This window comes from Onychostoma macrolepis, chromosome 22, assembly GCF_012432095.1.
Source record: "Onychostoma macrolepis isolate SWU-2019 chromosome 22, ASM1243209v1, whole genome shotgun sequence".
NCBI classification, from domain to species: domain Eukaryota; kingdom Metazoa; phylum Chordata; class Actinopteri; order Cypriniformes; family Cyprinidae; genus Onychostoma; species Onychostoma macrolepis.
Genome location: NC_081176.1, coordinates 15,215,129 through 15,235,825, shown reverse-complemented (window position 1 = coordinate 15,235,825; position 20,697 = coordinate 15,215,129). Strand labels below are relative to the sequence as shown.

Below are 20,697 nucleotides of genomic sequence, written 5' to 3'. Positions count from 1 at the left end.
ACGACTCAATCCCAGACAGGCCCGATGGGCATTATTCTTCACTCGTTTCCAATTCACGATCTCCTACCGACCCGGAACCAAGAATATTAAGGCTGATGCCCTATCCAGAATCCATACTCCCGAAGATGATGACCAGGAACCCGAAAATATCCTCCCAACAACTATCATCACCAGTCCTATACAGTGGACCTCTCCACCAGTCGCCTCCTCCACACCTCCCGCCAATCCGCCGGGCTGTCCACCTAACCACCAATATGTACCTAGGACCCAACGGACTCCATTAATCCACTCCACCCACGCATCACTTGGTACTGGCCACCCAGGGGCCAACGCAACTCTCTCGCTGCTACGAGACCGCTTCTGGTGGCCCAACATGGCCCAGGACGTCAGAAGGTTTGTGCGAGGCTGCCCGGACTGTGCCATCTCCAAGAGCTCCCGTCATCTCCCAGCAGGCAAACTACATCCATTACCCATACCTCAACGTCCGTGGTCACACCTAGGAGTTGACTTCATCACCGACTTACCACCATCCAACGGAAATACATGCATTCTAGTCATCGTAGACCGATTTTCCAAGTCCTGCCGTCTCATTCCCCTCACCGGTCTCCCAACAGCTCTCCAAACAGCTGAACTCCTCTTCAATCACGTATTTCGATATTTTGGCATCCCCGAAGACATAGTGTCCGATAGAGGTCCCCAATTCATCTCCCGAGTCTGGAAAGCCTTCTTCTCCCTCCTAGGTGTGACCATCAGTCTCTCATCCGGTTATCATCCACAGTCCAATGGGCAGACCGAGCGCAAAATCCAGGAGATAGGGCGATTCCTGAGAACCTTCTGCCACAGCTGCCAGAACTCCTGGAACCAGTTCATAGGCTGGGCCGAGTACGCCCAAAACTCATTACGACAACAATCCACTGGACTTACCCCATTCCAGTGCGTACTCGGTTTCCAGCCTCCCCTGTTTCCCTGGTCAGGTGAACCATCCAATGTCCCTTCCATCGATCACTGGTTCCGGGAGAGCGAGAGAGTCTGGGACGCAGCACACCATCAACTCCAACAGGCAGTGCGCAGACAAAGAGTGACAGCCGACGCCCGCAGATCAGAGAATCCGAACTACCAACCAGGGGAAAAGGTCTGGCTGTCAACCAGGGACATCCGTCTGCGCCTGCCCTGTAAGAAACTTAGTCCCAGATACTTTGGCCCCTTCACCATACTGGAACGTGTCAATCCCGTCACATACAAACTCGAATTACCACAACACTACAGAATTCACCCCACGTTCCATGTCTCACTACTAAAACCCTTCTCTCCACCTCTCACCACAGGGCCTGACTCGGATGAAGAAACCCCTCTCCCACAAATCCTAGACGAAGGTGCGGTGTATCAAGTTAAGGAGATCGTGGTGGTAGATCGGAATACCTCGTGGACTGGGAGGGCTACGGCCCTGAGGAACGCTCTTGGGTAGCCAGGGTTGACATCTTAGACCCAACTCTACTCGAGGAGTTCCACACCGCCAACCCGGATCGCCCACCCCCCCGAGGCAGGGGCAGACCACCACGACGCCGAGGTCGGCCCTCAGGAGCGGGCCGTGGAGAGGGGGGTACTGTCACAGACCAGTCAGGCCCTTCACTCCACCAATCACAACGTTCCACATCCCCGGAGTTCTAATCACACACACCTGCACCTGATCACTCCCTCATCAACACCCATTACAAAAGCTCACCACACACACACTTCATTGTCCGATCTCGTCATTGCTACGTGGACTCAGACAACCCAACATCCTGAAACGAAGAAGACTATATCCTTCCAATATTCTAAGACCGCTTACCTTGTATGACTTACCTCCTGTGTTCCTCCTCCTTGTGTCGCCCTCTCTCTCTCTGCAGAAGTCCCAGCACGAAGTGTGTGTGTGTCACTCCCTGGATTCAACCTGTCTCGTCTACCTGTATTCCTGGAAGAAGAGAGTTATCACCACCCTGTCATCCTCATTAGCATTTCTATTCACAAGATATGTACTCACCTCTCAAGACCTCACGATTCACCTGTGTGTTGAACCTGTTTAAATAAACCACCTTATACTCACCCATCACCTTTGTGTCCGAGTCCATCCATAACAAAAATCACATAAACACTCTTTAGATATTGTTGTTATAGTTATTGATTGCTGCCTTTTGAAACAGAAATAACACAGTAACCAATAATACAGCACAAAAAAAAAGTACATCTCTCCTATTGGAATTAAAAAACGTGACCTTTGCTCTGTAAACATCCATGTCAGTATTTCCCTTTTGAAAATAACGAATGGAAATAGATCACAAATGTATTTGGTGTTTTCATTTTGTATATTCTTTCTACATTTCTTTTGGGCCTGAGGTACAGAACTTGGAAAGATGGTGAAAAATAAATTGACTTATAAATAATACTATAACAGGGATGATCAATCTAAATATAAAATGATGATAAAATATAAGACTAATATTAACTTTATCCCACAGAGGGCACTGTTACTAATGAGGGGAATAAACTAAACTATTATTGTATTCAACTGTCATCCATACTTATTCATTTTAATAACCTTTATTCATCTGATTTTACATATGGCCTGAGAAAATATCTATTTTTGTGAGATCGAGATCGAGCTGCCCACACAAACATTTAGGAGGACAGAAACGTGTTGTCAACGCTGCCCAGCGACTTAATATCTTATAGATACTGGATCGCTACATTATATTAATCAGCAAAGAGGGGGTAAAATGACTGTTTAAATAACTAAACTCAAATCTTTATTGCTTAAAGTGACGCGCAGATGCAGGTAGGCTAATTCACATGCTCTCTCTCTCTCTCACACCGCACCATTTCATCTCTGATGCGGGCAGAATGTTAGAGCTAACGAACTTAGCTCTAACATAGCGTCAGGTGGTCCTTGCCTTCACCTCGTGCATTAAAATCGTTTATTGCGCAGCGAGAACAGGTTGGCGAGCTGTGCATTATCCCTTATGTATCCACTCTTTAGCAATTTTTACGGCACTATTTAAATGACGCCTTGGTCATTCTTGGTGTACCCGAAATGGTCCCACACTATCGACTTCAGTCATTTCTCTGGTGGAAATAAAGGATCACTGTTTGGTTCCTCTGTCATAGTTAATCTAGTAGCCTCCATATCTCTGATAAGCACGGCATTTTAAGATGGTGCACCGCTAGTGTAACTTTGTTTTCGTTTTGCTCAAGTTTCAACAGTTCCATTCCATACAACAGAAACACTCGGTGTAGCGGAGCCTTTACGATTAATTAACCGTGACGTTTTAAAGCGCGGTTAATCGTAAAACCGGTTAATTGCTGCATCCCTATTCACAAGACAAATAAAATAACAAATACAATTTTGTGCAGACTACACTTTTATTTGTTAGCCTATCTCTCTTTCAGTAGCTAGTGGAAATTTAAATGTGAGATTCTGGAAATGAGATCTAAATTTAGCGGGAACGGTCGGGTCGGTAAGAAAATTATTCTAAGCGGACAGCGGGTGAACAAAGAGTGCATATAGCGAGAGCAGGTGGGTGTGGAATATAACCTCGCGGGACTAAAAAAGCAGTCCCGCGCAGACCTCTAGTTTTGTTCATACCTCAGTTTTGACGTCATGGTTCAGTATGGTTTCGGGACAGCAGGGGGGAAAGTAAACATAAAATTGCTTCTTTTTTTTATTAAACGTTGGTTTACTGAACAAATTGCCCTTTCATTAAAGGGGTCACAAACTGCCTTTGTTTTTTTATTTTGTACTGTTCTCTGAGGTCCACTTACAATGTTATCAAGATTTTTGCATCAAAAAACATCATAATTTAGAAGTAATTGGCTATTTTCTGTCCTGTATTTCACCCCCCTCATCAGAAGGCTCTGTTTGAATAGGTGTGGTGGATTGTAGATGGGTAGATGTGTAAGTTTGACAATCTTGATAGTCTTCACAGATGGACGCTGCAGTAATTTAGGTTTAAAATGCATAAATATTAATATCAAATGATCTGTTTAACAGACAAAGCAATAGTGACCATGTAATAAAAACAGTTACTCACACTTGTGTGGTGCAACATTACTGTCACATCCAATATCGTCGGAACAGCATCCTCATTTATTTTCAATCTTTCTGAAAATCCTGTGTCGAATTGTGCCTTGTTTGTAAACAAATCTGGGGTAAAATGAATGAACAAAGGACCGAGTTCTTACTGATGCATTAGGGAACTTTATTAAAAATAAAGTTCACTCACTCTTTCCTAACGATGGCATCCGAAGGAAGGCAATGCAAAGACTGTTTTCCCACAACTTGGCACTGCACAGAATCTTTTTGTCTTCGGAGCAATTTTTATTGTTTTGTTTCCGTGTAGACCTGCGCGTTTGCCTCTCTCATAAACACTACATGTGCGAATCGGTGGGCGGGGCTAAACAGGCAGTGATATAGAAGCAGGCGTTGATCTTCTTCTGTGAAGGCGGTGCTTATCCACACTATTACATCATAGAGTTGAACATTGCACAAGCAGTCGTTTTGGCAGACTGCCTTCAATATAAGCTGTTTTTAGACTAACAAGAAGATTTTGAATTCTGAAACTTACAGGATGTTTTTATAGTACAATGACCTCTCATATGTTAAAAGATCAAGGTACAAATAGCCCGCCTTGTTGGCAAAGGCTATTTACACTAACACCGCCCACCAACATGTGATTGAGATAGTCAAGAATAAAAAAAGACGCTCATTTAACAGCAGTTTTAGTGGCGTAGATGGTAAGGCACATGCTTTTTGACGCGATCGACCCGAGTTCGAATCCACCTTTTGCCAAACTTTTTTTCTCCCTTTTCAAATCTCATATCGTATTGGAATGGCATTTATTTTCAACAAAAATAATAAAAAATTTGAAAATAAAGTATCGGGCAGGGGTTAGGGTAGGTGTAGGGAGGGCTTTATTGTCCCAATAAGGTGGCTTCCATTTAATAATTTGAATTAAAACTATAATTTTCACTCAGTATGTTATTATTGCGTACTGTTTTATAATATACTACAATACTGAGGTGCAGATAATTGCCACTATTTGCAATAAGTAGTATAAATAGGAGAAAATCTTGCTATTTTAACAGTGTAAATAGAAACTATAGCTATTTTCACTTGGTGTAAATAGCATATCGTTGAAAAATACTGCTATTTTCACTTAGTGCAAATAGCATCTCTTGCTAAGAAAATATGTTATTTGCACTTAGTGTAAATAGCATCTATCGCTATTTACACTTAATGCAAATAGCCGCTGCCATTTTTGTTTCTCAGTCCATGACCACTTTAAATAAATTCAATTTTATTTAAAATTTTCTTATGGATAAAAATCTACCTCAGCTTATGCTCTAAAATATAGGGAGCCCTTTTTATTACTATAAGGTTACAGTTAACAACAGAGCCCATTACTCAATATACTGTACAATTAATTTAGTTCCCAATGTTTTTCGCCATGATCAATGTTTTTTTATTGACATGCCCCCAGCTTGGAAAATCCAGAATTTAGGACTGTTAAATATGCCATTGTTGTGGTGGCATTCATGCACACTCATCTCATAAATACTTTCCGTCCAACTAAAAGGCTGCATAACAATTAACAGTTTTGCTCTGATTGACTGAACACACATGTTTTGAGGTTTCTAGCTAAAAATGTTCTTTGTATTTTCAGGTTGGTTGCAAGATTACGGTCCTATTCTTCATTTATTTCCTGGCAACCAACTACTACTGGATCCTAGTGGAGGGCCTTTACCTTCACAGTCTCATTTTCATGGCGTTCTTCTCCGACTCCAAATATCTTTGGGGTTTCACGCTCATAGGGTGGGGTAAGTGTGCATATTAAGATCAATCAGTGCTTGATTTTGTTTTTAAACATAGTTTTTTTTTTACCCTGCACAGATGTAACCTAACCAATTCCACAGCTTATTATGATAATTCTCCTCTGAGGCTTGTGTTATGTCTGCTTCCAAGAATCTCAGTCGAATCGTTTTGGTGTCCTTTGAGGCAGTAACACTTACTTAAAGTCTTATTTATTCATACTTTATGTTTCATGCATAATACTCGCCAGGCAAGCCAAACAGACACCTTTGAAGTGCAAATACTTTTGGGAAGGTTCCCACATTCTTAGATATTTTGTTGAGAGCCGAATGATAGAGAAGCCCAAACGTTTGTCCTACTTTAAACAGACCAACAATGACACAGAGCAGAGAATCAACAACTTTGAAGTCACTGATAATGTGCGTTACTTAACATATTTATCTTTCAAACATATTAATCAATAATGCATAATTAATGTTCCTGGCATTGATGTGTTTGTGGGAGAGTAACCATCTAATGAGGGTTAAATTTTCATATTCAAGCACTCTGAAACATTAGATCAAAAGCACATCGCTGGAACTTGTTTGCTGAGGTCTGCTTTTGGCTTTTTCATAATTGATAAACTCTGTGTTTAGGGAAACACATCATCATAAATCAGTACCCGCTAGGTCTTGTTCTCAGTATGGTTATTATAGCCAGAATATTAACATCTGAAATTCGAAGTGTAATTCTCTCAATAATAAAATACTATCGTCATATGTGCAGTGGCAGCTGGAAATAAACAGTATTTCCTTTTTTGATTCAAAATATTTTTTTTGAGACAATATATATATTTATTATTATTATTTTTTTAATCTTCCTATGGCGCTGCTCTGCTGTGACCTGGGTTCGTGCTCTGCTGCATCAGTTGTTTGTCGAATTCTTGTTTGTGATTTTATTTGTGACTTTTTTATTGCTTTGGTTTACGATTGTGTAGGGGTCACCCCAAATAGTCGACGATTCAATGCTTCGATAGGAGGAGCCTGATTCGACTACCAATCTCACAGTCGAATATTTGCGGGGTGTTATGATCATGCCATTTTGGCTATATGGGGGTGCTCAAATGTCAAATGATTTCACATAGAACTACCGGTTTTCTTCCAATAAGTTAATATACAGCCTATTAAGATAATGCTGTAAATAATAATCTGAAAAGAAGAAGCTTTAAATAAATATTTTAAGGTGCATGAATAAATCCAACCACCCCTATAGATTCACTTTTCGTAATCCGTGCCCGACAGAAAAGCGGCAGGGATTTAAATCTTTAACAAGACTCAAACTGACACAGGCAGAGTGAAAGACTGGATTTTTCCAATCAGGTAGGGTACACGTGATTTAAAAACATTTCAGAAGGTTTATTGCAGGGGTGCCCAAACTCGGTCCTGGAGGGCCGGTGTCCTGCAGAGTTTAGCTCCAACTTGCCTCAACACACCTGCCGGGAAGTTTCTAGTATGCCTCGTAAGAGCTTGATTAGCTGGTTCAGGTGTGTCTAATTGGGGTTGGATCTAAACTCTGCAGGACACCGGCCCTCCAGGACCGGGTTTGGGCACCCCTGGTTTATAGGCTATATATCGTGTATATATTATTTATCTCGTATAAGATGAGTTTGGTTGAGTTACGCTGCAATAAAGCACTTCATTGTAGTACTACAGTGATTATCTCTTAAAACATTATTTTGTATCTGTGAGGCATTCGACCGTTTCACATTTTCCCTGTGTGTTAACGTCATTAATTATGACTGTTGAATGTCTGACTTGACTCTTGGTAATGTATTTTGCCCCGCCCCCAAACATATGATTCCACTATCAGTCGACTATCAGCAAGATTCGAAAATTCCGATTCGACTGTGTAAATCCTTAGTCGAGGACACCCCTACTATTGTGCGGATATCATGGCGACGACAGTCCAACTTGTTTGCCTGACAGTTATTGTGTCGGGATTTCTTAAAAGGTGCCAAACAGTACATGTTGGCGTGGAAGCATTTCATTAGTTACACCAGAGAAGCATTTTAGGCAAGGTAAGGCAAGTTAATTTATATAGCACATTTCATACACAATGGTAACTCAAAGTACGTTACATAAAAGGAAGTAAAATAATCATTAAGAAAATAATCACAACAATAAAACCAGAAATGTAAAAACATTTAAAATTATTTAAAAATGTATTTAAAATGAATTTAGAACAGTTAGAAATAAAAATTATTATACATAAAATACAGTGCAGTCAGTTCGGACGTAGCACAGTGCTCATTCGACAAATGCACAGCTAAACAGATTAATTTTGAGTCTGGATTTAAATGGGGCTAATGTTTTAGCATATCTGATCTCTTCTGGAAGCTGATTCCAACTGCGGGTGGCATAATAGCTAAAAGTGGACTCCCCTTGTTTTGTGTGAACCCTTGGTATTTCTAACTGACTCGGTCCTAATGATCTGAGTGGTCTGTTAGGTTTATTATTTAAGTCCTTGGCTATTGAGTGATTTATAAACGAGTAAAAGTACTTTAAAATCAATTCTAAATATAACTGGAAGCCAGTGTAAGGACCTGAGGACTGGTGTGATATGCTCAGATTTTCTGGTTCTAGTCAGAATCCTGGCAGCAGCGTTCTGGATGAGCTGCAGCTGTCTAATGGTCTTCTTTGGAAGGAGACCATTACAATAATCCACCCTGCTGGTGATAAAGGCATGAACAAGTTTCTCCAAGTCTTGACTGGACACAAAACATCTAATTCTTGCAATGTTTTTGAGATGATAGTATGCTGATTTAGTTACTGCTTTGACATGACTACTTAAACTAAGGTCCGTCTCCAGAATAGTTGTTTGACCCCTAGTGTCAAGGTATGCATTCACCTTGAGAACTTCATCTTTGTTTCCAAATGCAATGACTTCAGTTTTCTCCTTGTTTAACTGAAGAAAGTTCTGGCACATCCAACTGTTTATTTCATCAATGCATTGGCAGAGGGAGTCAATGGGGCTGTAGTCATTTGGAGATAAGGCTAGGTAAATCTTAGGTAAATCTGGGTATCATCAGCATAGCTGTGATAAGCAATTTGGTTCTTTCACATTATTTGACTTAGTGGGAGCATATATAGACTAAACAAGAGCGGTGCAAGAATTGAGCCTTGTGAGACTCCGCATGTCATGGACGTCCACTTAGACTTATGCTCTCCTATAATCACATAATAACCTCTTCCTTCTAAGTATGACCTGAACCATTTGAGTACCATCCCAGAAAGCCCGACCCAGTTTTCCAGTCTCTCTAGAAGTATGTTATGATCAACGGTGTCAAACGCAGCACTAAGATCTAGTACCAGCACTGATATTTTGCCAGAATCAGAATTAAAGCGAATATCATTTATTATCTTAATGAGTGCTGTCTCTGTGCTGTGATGCGGTCGGAAACCAGATTGAAAATTGTCCGGGAATCCATTTGAGTTTAAGTAGTTGTTCAGCTGATTAAAAACTATCTTTTCAATAATCATACCTATAAAAGGAAGAATTAATATTGGTCTATAGTTGTTCAGTATGGTGTTATCAAGATTGCGCTTTTTCAGAAGGGGCTTAACAACTGCAGTTTTCAGGAAGTTTGGAAAAGTCCCAGAAAGAAGTGAGGCGTTCACCACTTCTAAGAGATCTGCTTCCAAACAGTTAAGCACACTTTTGAAAAAAGATGTGGGAAGTGTGTCAAGATAGCAGGTTGACGATTTAAGGTGATGGACCATTTCTTCCAAAATTTTGCTATCAATTGCTTTAAAATCAGACATAGTCACTTCTTTTTGAAATTGCGGTCGAATCTGTGTGACCTCTGCATAACTTGAGGATGTGCCAATCTCCTTTCTGATATTATTGATCTTCTCAGAAAAGAAGGAAGCAAACTCATTGCATTTGCTGTCGGAGAGCATTTCACTGGGAATCTGACTTGGGGGGTTTGTCAGTCTCTCAACAGTAGCAAAAAGAGTGTGAGTGTTGTTTAAGTTACTCTTTATAAGGTTTGAGAAGAAGGTCTGTCTAGCTGTGGCTAGTTACACATTGAAAGCATGAAGGCTGTCTTTATAGATGCTATAGTGAATTTCAAGTTTTGTCTTCCGCCACATCCGCTCAGCTTTTCTGCATTGTCTTTTCATACTCTGTACGTGATTTTAATCACTGCAAGCTTGAACTTTCTTTGTCGGGGTTTGAACAATATGTGAAATGTGACACATGGAAGGATAGAATCCTGGACAAGTGCTTTGGAAACATTAAAAAGGCTTATAAGGCCAGATCTAAACCACCTTTGGCCAGTGCTGACCACAATACCATCTACCTCATTCCTACATATAAAACTATGCTCAAACGTAGCAAACCAGTAGTAAAAGAAGTAACAGTGTGGTCAGATGATGCCATAGAAAGGCTCAAATGATGCTTCCTATCCACCGACTGGGATGTTTTTAATAATATGGACATTGATGAGACTACGGAGACTATAATGGACTATATAAATTTCTGTGTGGACAATGTACTTACTAAAAAGAATGTTATTGTATATCCGAATAATAAGCCGTATATAACTAAAGAACTGAAGGATTGCATTAATCGGAAAAAAACTGCATTTAAAAACAAAGATTATGTCGAGATCATACAAAAAGAGCTCAATTGTCAGTAAAGGCAAGCAAGGGGATGACCGAAGGATATTATTGAGAATAATTCTACTATTCTGAATTCTAAAAAAAATGTGGAATACTATGAAGGTTGTTACAAACATGGAACCAAGTAAACCACTTATACAGTATGTGTAAAGGATAACTTTGATAAAGCAAATGAGCTGAATGATTTTTACCTTCGTTTTTTCGGATGAATGTGATTTAATTGTAGACTCTTTGGTATATGATGTGGATACTAGACTGGAGGTAGACAGTTCCCAAGTGCAGTTACTGTTCCATCAGTTGTGTACAAAGAAATCTAAAGGTCTTGATGGGATTTCTGCCTGCCTTTTAAAAACTTGTGCGGTAGAATTTACTCCAGTTTGGTGTACACTTTTTCAACGTTCACTGGATTTACACAGAGTTCCTACACTTTAGAAAAAATCTGTGATTAACCCAATCCCAAAGAAATCACACTCATCTGAGAATAATGATTATAGACCTGTAGTGATAACTTTGATCGTTATGAAAGGTTTTGAAAAATATATGGTGACCTTACTGAAAAATGAAGTGACCCCACAGCTAGATCCGTGGCAGTTTGCTTATAAGCAGGGAAGGAACACGGAGGGTGCAGTAGGAGGTATCACTCATTTAGCTCTGAAGATTTGGAGGACACTAAGGCATATGCACGCCTCCTTTTTATTGATTTTAGTTCAGCTTTTAATTCACTACAGCCTTATTTATTGTTGGATAAACTAAAGAAGATGCAGGTAAATCCATTTATTATAAAGTGGTATTTTTCCTTTTTAACAATTAATACACAACAGGTTAAGGTTAATAGGACAATATCGGATTCCAAATTCATTAGTACAGGAGCCCCAGTCCTCTTCACATTGTACACAAACAGTTGTGTGAGGAAAACCACCAACAATTAGGTTGTAAAATTTAGTGATGACACAGCCATACTTAGCTTGTTATATAAAGACCAAGACATATCATCTTATCACGATGAAATTGAACAGTTTGTGGAGTGGTGTGATGCCATCTTGTTGTCAGTGTGAAGAAAACTAAGGCGATGATCTTTGGTCCTAAGTTAATTGGAGATCACAATTCAGTTTCCTTGGTGTTCATATTGAGTATTCATTGTCATGGAATGTCCATGTTGAAAGTCTATGTTCCAAGAATGCAGAGGTGCAGACTTAATAGGTTTAAGAATTCGTTCATTCCTCCGGCAGTTAAGGCACTAAATAGTAGCACATGATTTTTTTTTTTTTTATTGAGATGTTTGTTTATTTGGTGTGTTATGTATTGTTTTATATGTGGTGATGCAGTGGCTGTATTTGGAGCCCAAGACAAATTTCCCTGCGGGACAACAAAGTGTACCTTACCTTACCTTACCTTACCTATATATAGTGTGTGTGTAATGATATTTTATTTTTCAGAATATGGCAGAAAAAATGTAATAATTTTACATAAAATATATGTATTATTTTACAAAACTCTATTACATACAATATATAATAATAACATATTTCATTTTTCATATCATATAAATGTATCCAATCCAATAATATTTTTTATTTTATGTAAATGAAAATGATCATTGAAATGAAAACTAATCAAAATATATACTGTATATTATACAACTCTATTAAATAGAATATATAATAATAATAATAATAATAATAACAAAAATATATTATTTCATTTTTCATTTTACTTGATTTTTCATTTTATATTTAAAAAAATATATGGTCAGAATGTTTGGCTAATGGCAGGTGAGGGGAGTGTTCAGAAACCTTCAGTTTCATTTGTGTCAGCTCAGAAAATATAGACTTTACATTTAATTTATGGTCTGGAGGGTCAAGGCGACTTTCAGGAGGCTTTTGACTTGTTGGATCGCATCGGTTCAAAATAAAACAAATAGAAAATTTTGTTGTTCCGGTGAGTTTGTGGCAAGTCTCGGACATGCTTCTGTGCTTGTATGCTGCATTACAGTTAATAAATCTTGTCATTTTCTAATTTGTGTAACCGCAGGTGTTCCTGCTCTCTTCGTATCAACCTGGGCTGTCGTCAGGGCAACGCTGGCAGATGTAAGGTGAGTTGCCCGTACGTGATCCAGATTCTCAGTAAGGTAAAAAAAAAAAAAAGTCACACATTTGTACACACAGAGAGACGCAGAAGCTGTTCTATAAATAAAATGTAATATAATATTTTTGTCTTTCTCCCTAAGGTGTTGGGAGTTGAGCGCTGGCAATATTAAATGGATTTACCAAGTTCCTATACTGACAGCAATTGGGGTGAGTTGGTTGGCAAACTATTTGTTAGACACATTGAGTGTTATTGTAATATTATTATATACCAATTTCTAGAATTTTGCATTTTTATGTTTTAATTTTATTTATTTAAATTTAGTAATTTTATCTATTTTTAATATTTCTATTTAGAATCTATTTATTTTTGGTTTTAGTTGTTTTACTACATATCAGCTTTTGTTTTTCATCTAATATTAACATTTTATTTAATTGTATTTATTTTTTATTTTATACTTTTAGTTAACAATAACACTGGACGTACAAAACTCTAAAAAAAAAACACACACACACACACAGACACACACACATATATATATATATATATATATATATATATACACACACAATGTTGTTGTTTTCAAATGACAAACAAAACATTAATTGACAAGGGGTGCTCGAGAGCTCCGTATGAGTAGACGTAGTTTTTGAGATCTCTTCCTTTAACCTTGGAAAATTAGTCTTGTTTAATCGTAAACAAAACAATGCGATACCCCTTATTGCCTGAAATCAAGATGACGAAGCCTAAAACGAAAAAAGGGGATCAATCGACCAATGTGGACGAACAATCAGGGGGAAAAGCAAGCTCTGACTGAACAAGTGACTAATGCTAGCGCTAACAACGAGACCACGGCCTTATCCTCTGTCCTGACGGCTATCCAAGGCATGGATAAGTCTATGAAACTCTGTTGAAAATACCTTATCACAGATGCGAACATCACTCTCTGAATGTAATTCCCGTATTTCAGAACTGGAGTGCACGAGAACCGAACAAGAGAGCCGCATCTCTGATTTAGAGGCTCTCTGTCAGGATATCATCGCGGCCAATAAGGCCCTACACGCCAAGCTTGACGACCTGGAGGGCTGTTCCCGTCGCCAAAATATAAAAATTACGGGACTACAAGAGAAAGTTGAAAACAGCCGTCCTACTGAATTTGTCAAAAAGTTGATTCCCGGCCCTCTTGGGAGCTCAGAACTTTCCGTCAGGAGTAAAAGTGGATCGTGCACACCGCATTGGTCCTTTGCCAGCTAAAGGAGGGCGTCCTCGTATGCTAATAGCAAGAATCCACCATTACCCCGTTAAAGATGTCCCGAGAACAATCACCTCTACAGTTTGAAGGTACAGGGATCTCCATATATCCTGATCTAACAGCCGAAACTTTGACGGAGTGAAAAAGAAATTAAAAGAGGCCAGCGTCAGATATGGACTACTCTTCCCCGCGCGACTTATCGTCACTCGTGGATCGGAAAAAGAGAATCTTCAACTCAGTCCCAGATGCCGAAGCTTTTGCCAATACAATCATCGCCGCATCTTGACTTTGATTGCAAGTATCCTTGATCCGGACAATATTTAAAGTTGTTCTAAACATACGGATCCTGCAAGTGAGAACGTTTCTGTTCACGCGCTACCATACAGATTGGTGATCTGGACTCACTCACATGGAAAGCTGATGATATCTGTATTCGAGCGCAATCGATAAGTTTAAGACTATTGACTTGCACACAAGACTAAGACATTTTGTTGCACACGTCTGTGAGACAGTGTTGAGTTTGTGCCAGTTTTCTGATGCACTACTAGTTTTGTTAATGTTAAATGCCGAGGGAGGAGGAGGAGCCGTTCTTACTGTACAGCTAAGTTTGTTGAAGCTGGTTATTGTCTTCACTGCTCCGTAGGCAACCTTGTAGCTCCATGGTTCGTATGGGGTTTGTTCTTTCTACTCTGCTTCGTTTGGGGAAGCAGATTAGAGGGAGGGGGGCGACATTGAGGGTTTCTTCTTATGACTTTGTGTTAAATGTTATGTTTTTTTCTTTGCTTATTGTAACAACTCCAGTTCCACACAGTCATTATAATAACATTGAATTTTATCTACACTGGTATGTAACATGAGACTTTCAAACTGTAATGTTACCTTAGCCAGCTGGAATGTACGAGGCATCAATAACGAGGTTTAAAGTCTTTTCGTATCTGAAGTCAATATCTGCTGATATCATGTTTTTACAAGAGACACACGTTAAGCATAATGAACAAAGGCTTCTAAAATGTAACTGGGTCTCACAGGGGTTTCAATGCAGGGCCAGAGGAGTGGCCATTTTGCTCCGCAAAACAATTCCTTTTAAACATATATCTACTATTTGCGATCCAAATGGTCGATTTATAATAGTCTCTGGTCTCATTTTTTCGGTACATACTACATTATTGAACATATATGGACCAAATCATGACGATCCATCTTTTTTTCGTAAAGTTTTCAATCTCCTGCCTAATCTGTCAAACACACATCTAATAATCGGTGGTGATTTTAATCTGGTTTTAGATCCTGTTTTGGACAGGACCTATAACCGCTCCATGGGTCATCTGCCCAATTCTGTTGCCACCCTGAATTAATTAATTACTTTGTTTGATTTGGTTGATGTTTGGAGGTTAAAGCATCCGACCGACAGACAGTATACTTTTTTCTCTCATGTCCACAATTCATATTCTAGAATAGATTTTTTTCTATTTTAAGGTGGCCTCATGCGTAACTTCAGTGAAACACCATAATAGAATCTCAGATCATTCTGCGGTGACCATTTCACTTGACCTTTTTGATATAAAGCCTAATTATAACTGGCGATTCAACCCTACATTACTCCTTGATTCTCATTTTTCCCAGTGTGTCATAGAATGGCTGGATGACTATCTTATGTTTAACGATACAGGGGAAGTGTCCGACTCAACACTGTAGGAGTCACTTAAGGCGGTATTAAGGGGGCACATCATCTCGTATGAATCCGGCTTAAAGAAACAAAGAAAAGCTCGCCTGTCAGTAATTGAAGCTCGTCTTACTCAACTTGAACATCTACATGCAGACTCCGCAGATCCTGTTCTGCTCAAAGAAATATAATAAATATAATATAATAGAATAGAATAGAATAGAATAAAATTCTTTCCAACCAAGTTAACAATATGCTATTGAAAATAAAACAAAAACAATTCGAGCTAGGGGACAAACCAGACAGGCTGCTCGCTCGACAGCTGAGAAGTATCCAAGCCAGTAGATCTATTCATCAAATTAGTAAAAAGGATGGAACGCTAGCGATGAACCCTAGGGACATTAATGAATGTTTCAAGGAATTTTATGAGGCTTTGTATGAATCACGAACTTCCAGTGACCCTGCAGACCTTTCCCGCTTCCTCCAATCATTACATCTCCCAAAATTAGATGATACAGATCGAAACGCCCCCAATGCAAACATAACGTTAGATTAACTATTTGAAGCCATCACATCGTTCCCTAGCAGTAAGGCCCCCGGACTTGACGTTTTCGGAATTGAATTTGATAAGAAATACTCTCAAAAACTCGCTCCCCTGATGTTGAGATTATTTAACCACTCTATTGAAAATCAGGAATTTCCACAATCAATGTATGATGCTAACATTTCTTTAATTCTTAAAAAAGGGAAAGATGAAATGGATCCAGCATCATACCGTCCCATAGCTCTTCTGAATTCAGATCTTAAAATTTTCACAAAAATCCTTGCGAATAGACTAAATAAATGTATAACTAAAATTATTCACTCCGATCAGACCGGTTTCATCCCAGGGAGCTTTTCCTTCTTTAATGTGAGACACTTAATGAACATTTTATATTCAAAGTATGATTCTCATTTAAATGTCGCCATCTTATCTGTCGATGCCAAAAAGGCATTCGACCAAATAGAATGGAATTATATTACCTCGGTGCTCCAAGAGTTTGATCTAGGTGAATCATTCTCACTATGGGTGAATGGGCCTCAGTGCTTACTAATTTTGATAAATCTTCACAATTCACACTACGTAGAGGCACTAGGCAGGGGTGTCCCCTTTCACCCTTGCTTTTTGCCATTGCTATAGAGCCCCTTGCGGTTGCTATAAGAAATAACCCACTTATTTCATCTCCTAAGATAGGTCACTTAGAACACCATATATCTCTTTATGCCGATGACATTATTCTTTACCTTGTTGACCCAGAACGGTCTATCCCACCCCTATTAGACGTACTGGAGACTTTTGGAAAGTTCTCTGGATATTCTGTAAATTGGCAAAAGAGTGAATTCATGCCTGTTACTAATAATATTGACCCAGGCTTCATACAAAACCTACCTTTTAAAATCGCAGCAGACAGTTTGAAATATTTGGGGGTCATTTTACCTAAATATGCAAAGGATATATATAAATTAAATTACTTAACTATGCTAGAGAATTTGAAACGTAATATTGAAAGCTGGAGGACCTTCCCACTGTCTATGGTAGGGCGCGTGAATGCAATCAAGATGGTGACATTGCCCAGATTTCTTTACCTTTTCCAAAACCTGCCAATTTTCCTGCCCAAATTTTTTTTTTAAAGCCTTAGATTCGATTGTCCTGCCATTTGTGTGGGGCTACAGAGCACACCGTATTTCTAAGTTACATGTTTGTAAACCAAGGTCGATGGGAGGATTAGGCTTGCCGAACTTTCAGCATTATTATTGGGCTGCAAATTGCAGAGCCTTATCATACTGGAAAAAATCTCATCTTCCGGGGCCTGCAAATGACATTCCATCTTGGCTCCATCAACGCATTTCTTTAGATACCTTTCAGCTGAGAAATTATGTTCGCACGTCAATCTCACAATTTGATGAAAATGAAATATATAAATTGCTTTCTGCCTCCTCTAATGCCTTTAATTTGATTTCCCGCTTTACGGGTGTCTTTGCCAGTCAGCTCAGCATATCTACCTTATATCTGAAAGATTTCTGGGAAAAGGGTTTAGACATTCAGATAACCGACGAGGACTGGCTTGAGTATATCAAGGCCATAAATACATGTTCTATTAACTCAAGGTACCAACTAATTCAATATAAAGTAGTACATAGGCTTCATTACTCAAGGGTTAGGCTTAATAAATTCTACCCGTCCATCTTTTCTAAATGTAACAAATGTGAATCTGCAGAGGGCTCTCTGGGACATCTTTTTTGGTCATGCCCGAAACTGAGTTTTGGAGTGACATTTTCAGATTCTACTCAGTGGCTTATTCCTGTGACCTCTCCCCTAACCCAGCAATTGCTGTCTTTGGCTGGTCTAACTCCCTTCATGGCTTAGGCCATCAAATTAAAAAAGTTGTCCAATATGGAATGGTAGTAGCTAAAAAAAAAAATCATCCTTTGTCAATGGAAATCTTTTTAAATCTTGGTTGTCTGAACTTTCTGCCACTTTGCATTTAGAGAGACTGAGACACAACCTTTCTGGTAACATTGCTGGCTTTGAGGCCACCTGGGAACCCTTTCTTAAACATTTAACAAATGTCCAGGGTAATAGCTTAAAGGATTGACTGTCTGTATTATTATCATATTGCTCGTTCCCACTGGCCTAGAAATAGATGTATAACATTATAAAAAATGTGTATAGAACTGGAGGAACTGATGTACTTGACTCTAATTTCTGTCCTTTTTTTTTCATTTCTTGTCTTTTTGTACTGTTTTATACGGTGGCCGGGAAGTGCAAAACAACATTACAAAGTGTGAAAAACTTTCACGAAGCTCGAGACAAATTTACATTTTGGAAAACATTTTTACCTATCATAAAACACAATTACATGGAAAAAACACTTTTACCAAGGACGAAACAAATTTACATTTTAGAAAACAAATTAACAAGACGCAAAACACTTTTACCAGTCCCGAAACAAATTTACAATGACAGATTCTTCACGGAAAGGGAATGTACCACACACCGGAAGTGACGCGGTGAAAGGTGGTGTTGTTGGTGAGCGCGGTAAATTCGTCTTGTGGTTGTGGAGTAAATGGCGTAAATAAAGTTTATGGTGACCGAACATGGACTGCGGCGAGGATGTTTTGCCCGTTTGTGGCAAACACATGAGCAGCTTAAGGCGGTTTTGCTGTACGTGTGGTCGGTGTTTGGAGTTTCTAAAGGATGCAAACCAGACGGAAACACAGGGGACGTCTCGACAGCCAGACAGTGTTAAGCTGCTCATGTGTTTGCCACAAAACGGTAGTGATGTGACGTTCGACACAGAGGCTTCGAAGCCTGTATCAAAAAAACGAATCATCTGGCAGTGAAGCACTGTACCGGAGCTTGATTCGTTTTGCCAAAACCACGTGATCTTTGACGTCCAAAGCTTCATTTCGCACACAACCACGTGACTGCTTCGTATTCTGTTTCAAATAATGCGAACCACTTGCGCAGTTTGAAGTGTCACTCACTTCTTCGATAAGAATGAATCAATATACGAATAAATATATGCATGTGTAGTTTTGTGCATGTTCATTTTGTATTAATTCCCGCTTCACAATCACTTCAGCTGACCATTCTGATAATCTTCTTTTATTTTGATCATTGATGCATATCATATATTCTTGCCTATTTTTTTCCACAAATTTATTCACTCATTTATTCATGTATTGTGTAAAACAATGACTGACATGTAAAAGATTAATTTATATAGCGTTAATACTTTCTTTGTTTTATTTTCATAGCACAAACTGATTTATTATCTGAAACAATCCAAAAATGTCTGGGTCGTCTGGGACACAAAGGCAGCTATTTCCACCTTTTGACCACAAGATGTCGTTAGTGTGCATCGTTTTGAAAAGCTTCGAGTAATGAACCTTTTTACGATACAGTTGAGGGGAAGCCTTGGTGCTTCGCAAAGCTTCATTTTTACATCACTACAAAACGGGCAAAACATCCCTCGGCCGCAGTCCATGTTCGGTCACCATAAACTTTATTTACGCCATTTACTCCACAACCACAAGACGAATTTACCGCGCTCACCAACAACACCACCTTTCACCGCGTCACTTCCGGTGTGTGGTACATTCCCTTTCCGTGAAGAATCTGTCATTATAAATTTGTTTGGGGACTGGTAAAAGTGTTTTGCGTCTTGTTAATTTGTTTTCTAAAATGTAAATTTGTTTCGTCCTTGGTAAAAGTGTTTTTTCCATGTAATTGTGTTTTATGATAGGTAAAAATGTTTTCCAAAATGTAAATTTGTCTCGAGCTTCGTAAAAGTGTTTCACACTTTGTAATGTTGTTTTGCACTTCCCGGCCACCGTAGGTTTTATGTTGTCATAATGTTGAAATAAAAATATAATATCTCTTCCCCAAAAATATATATATATATATATATTAATTGACAATAAAATTTAAAAGTATTAAATCCAATGGAATAAATAGACAAACAAATAATAAACAAACAAACATATTTGTGAGTGGGAATTTAACTAAGTAAGTAGACTTAAGTAGTGCTATTTTGGGACCAAATATTGATTGTTATTGATAAACAATTGAGTTGAATTGTTTTATTAAGTTTAATGAATGCAGTCAACACTACAATTTACTTCCTGACATGCAGATGATGACACTTCCTAAGTGTCACAATTTTAAGGAATGTTACATTTTGCGTATTGGTGAAAAACCCACAAAATGTCACAAACGTTTAAATATTAAGTTTTGGTCATTAAAAACAATTCATAATTAAGGCAAGACATCCCAGGTGAATATGGTAAAAAGAAAAAAATACTACTAATAGATATCACCAAAAGATTTGGGAACATTTTTATTACAAATGTTCTGAAATGTTATGTTTAAATATGCAAATGAGGCATTATCTAATGAAATATACACTCATTTGCATTCATTTTCAAAAATCTGAACATTGTTTAAAGTCTGCTTCAATATTTTGTTTAGTTTTGTTGACAGAGTCAAAGGTTTTACAGACGGTATTTTGGACATTTCTTTTTCATCACTACAATAATATGTAATATAAAATCAGGCATATGATAAATGAACAAACCCCTCAATAAAAACCTACTGAAGTGGAGAAAAAAACTCATTTTGTGAAATCGGCCTTTAAAAAAATGTTTA

The 20,697-nt window shown here is 38.6% G+C and overlaps 1 protein-coding gene across 2 annotated transcripts in view; it reads left to right on the top strand.

The window, feature by feature from the left end:
• Positions 1–20,697, top strand: part of pth2rb (parathyroid hormone 2 receptor b) — a 56,673-nt gene that overhangs the window by 16,815 nt on the left and 19,161 nt on the right. For both annotated transcript variants that reach the window (XM_058760513.1, XM_058760512.1), the window contains exons 8-10: positions 5,700–5,853; positions 12,538–12,598; positions 12,734–12,800. In XM_058760513.1, the coding sequence (XP_058616496.1) occupies positions 5,700–5,853; positions 12,538–12,598; positions 12,734–12,800 (282 nt within the window). The remainder of the gene's footprint in view (positions 1–5,699; positions 5,854–12,537; positions 12,599–12,733; positions 12,801–20,697) is intronic.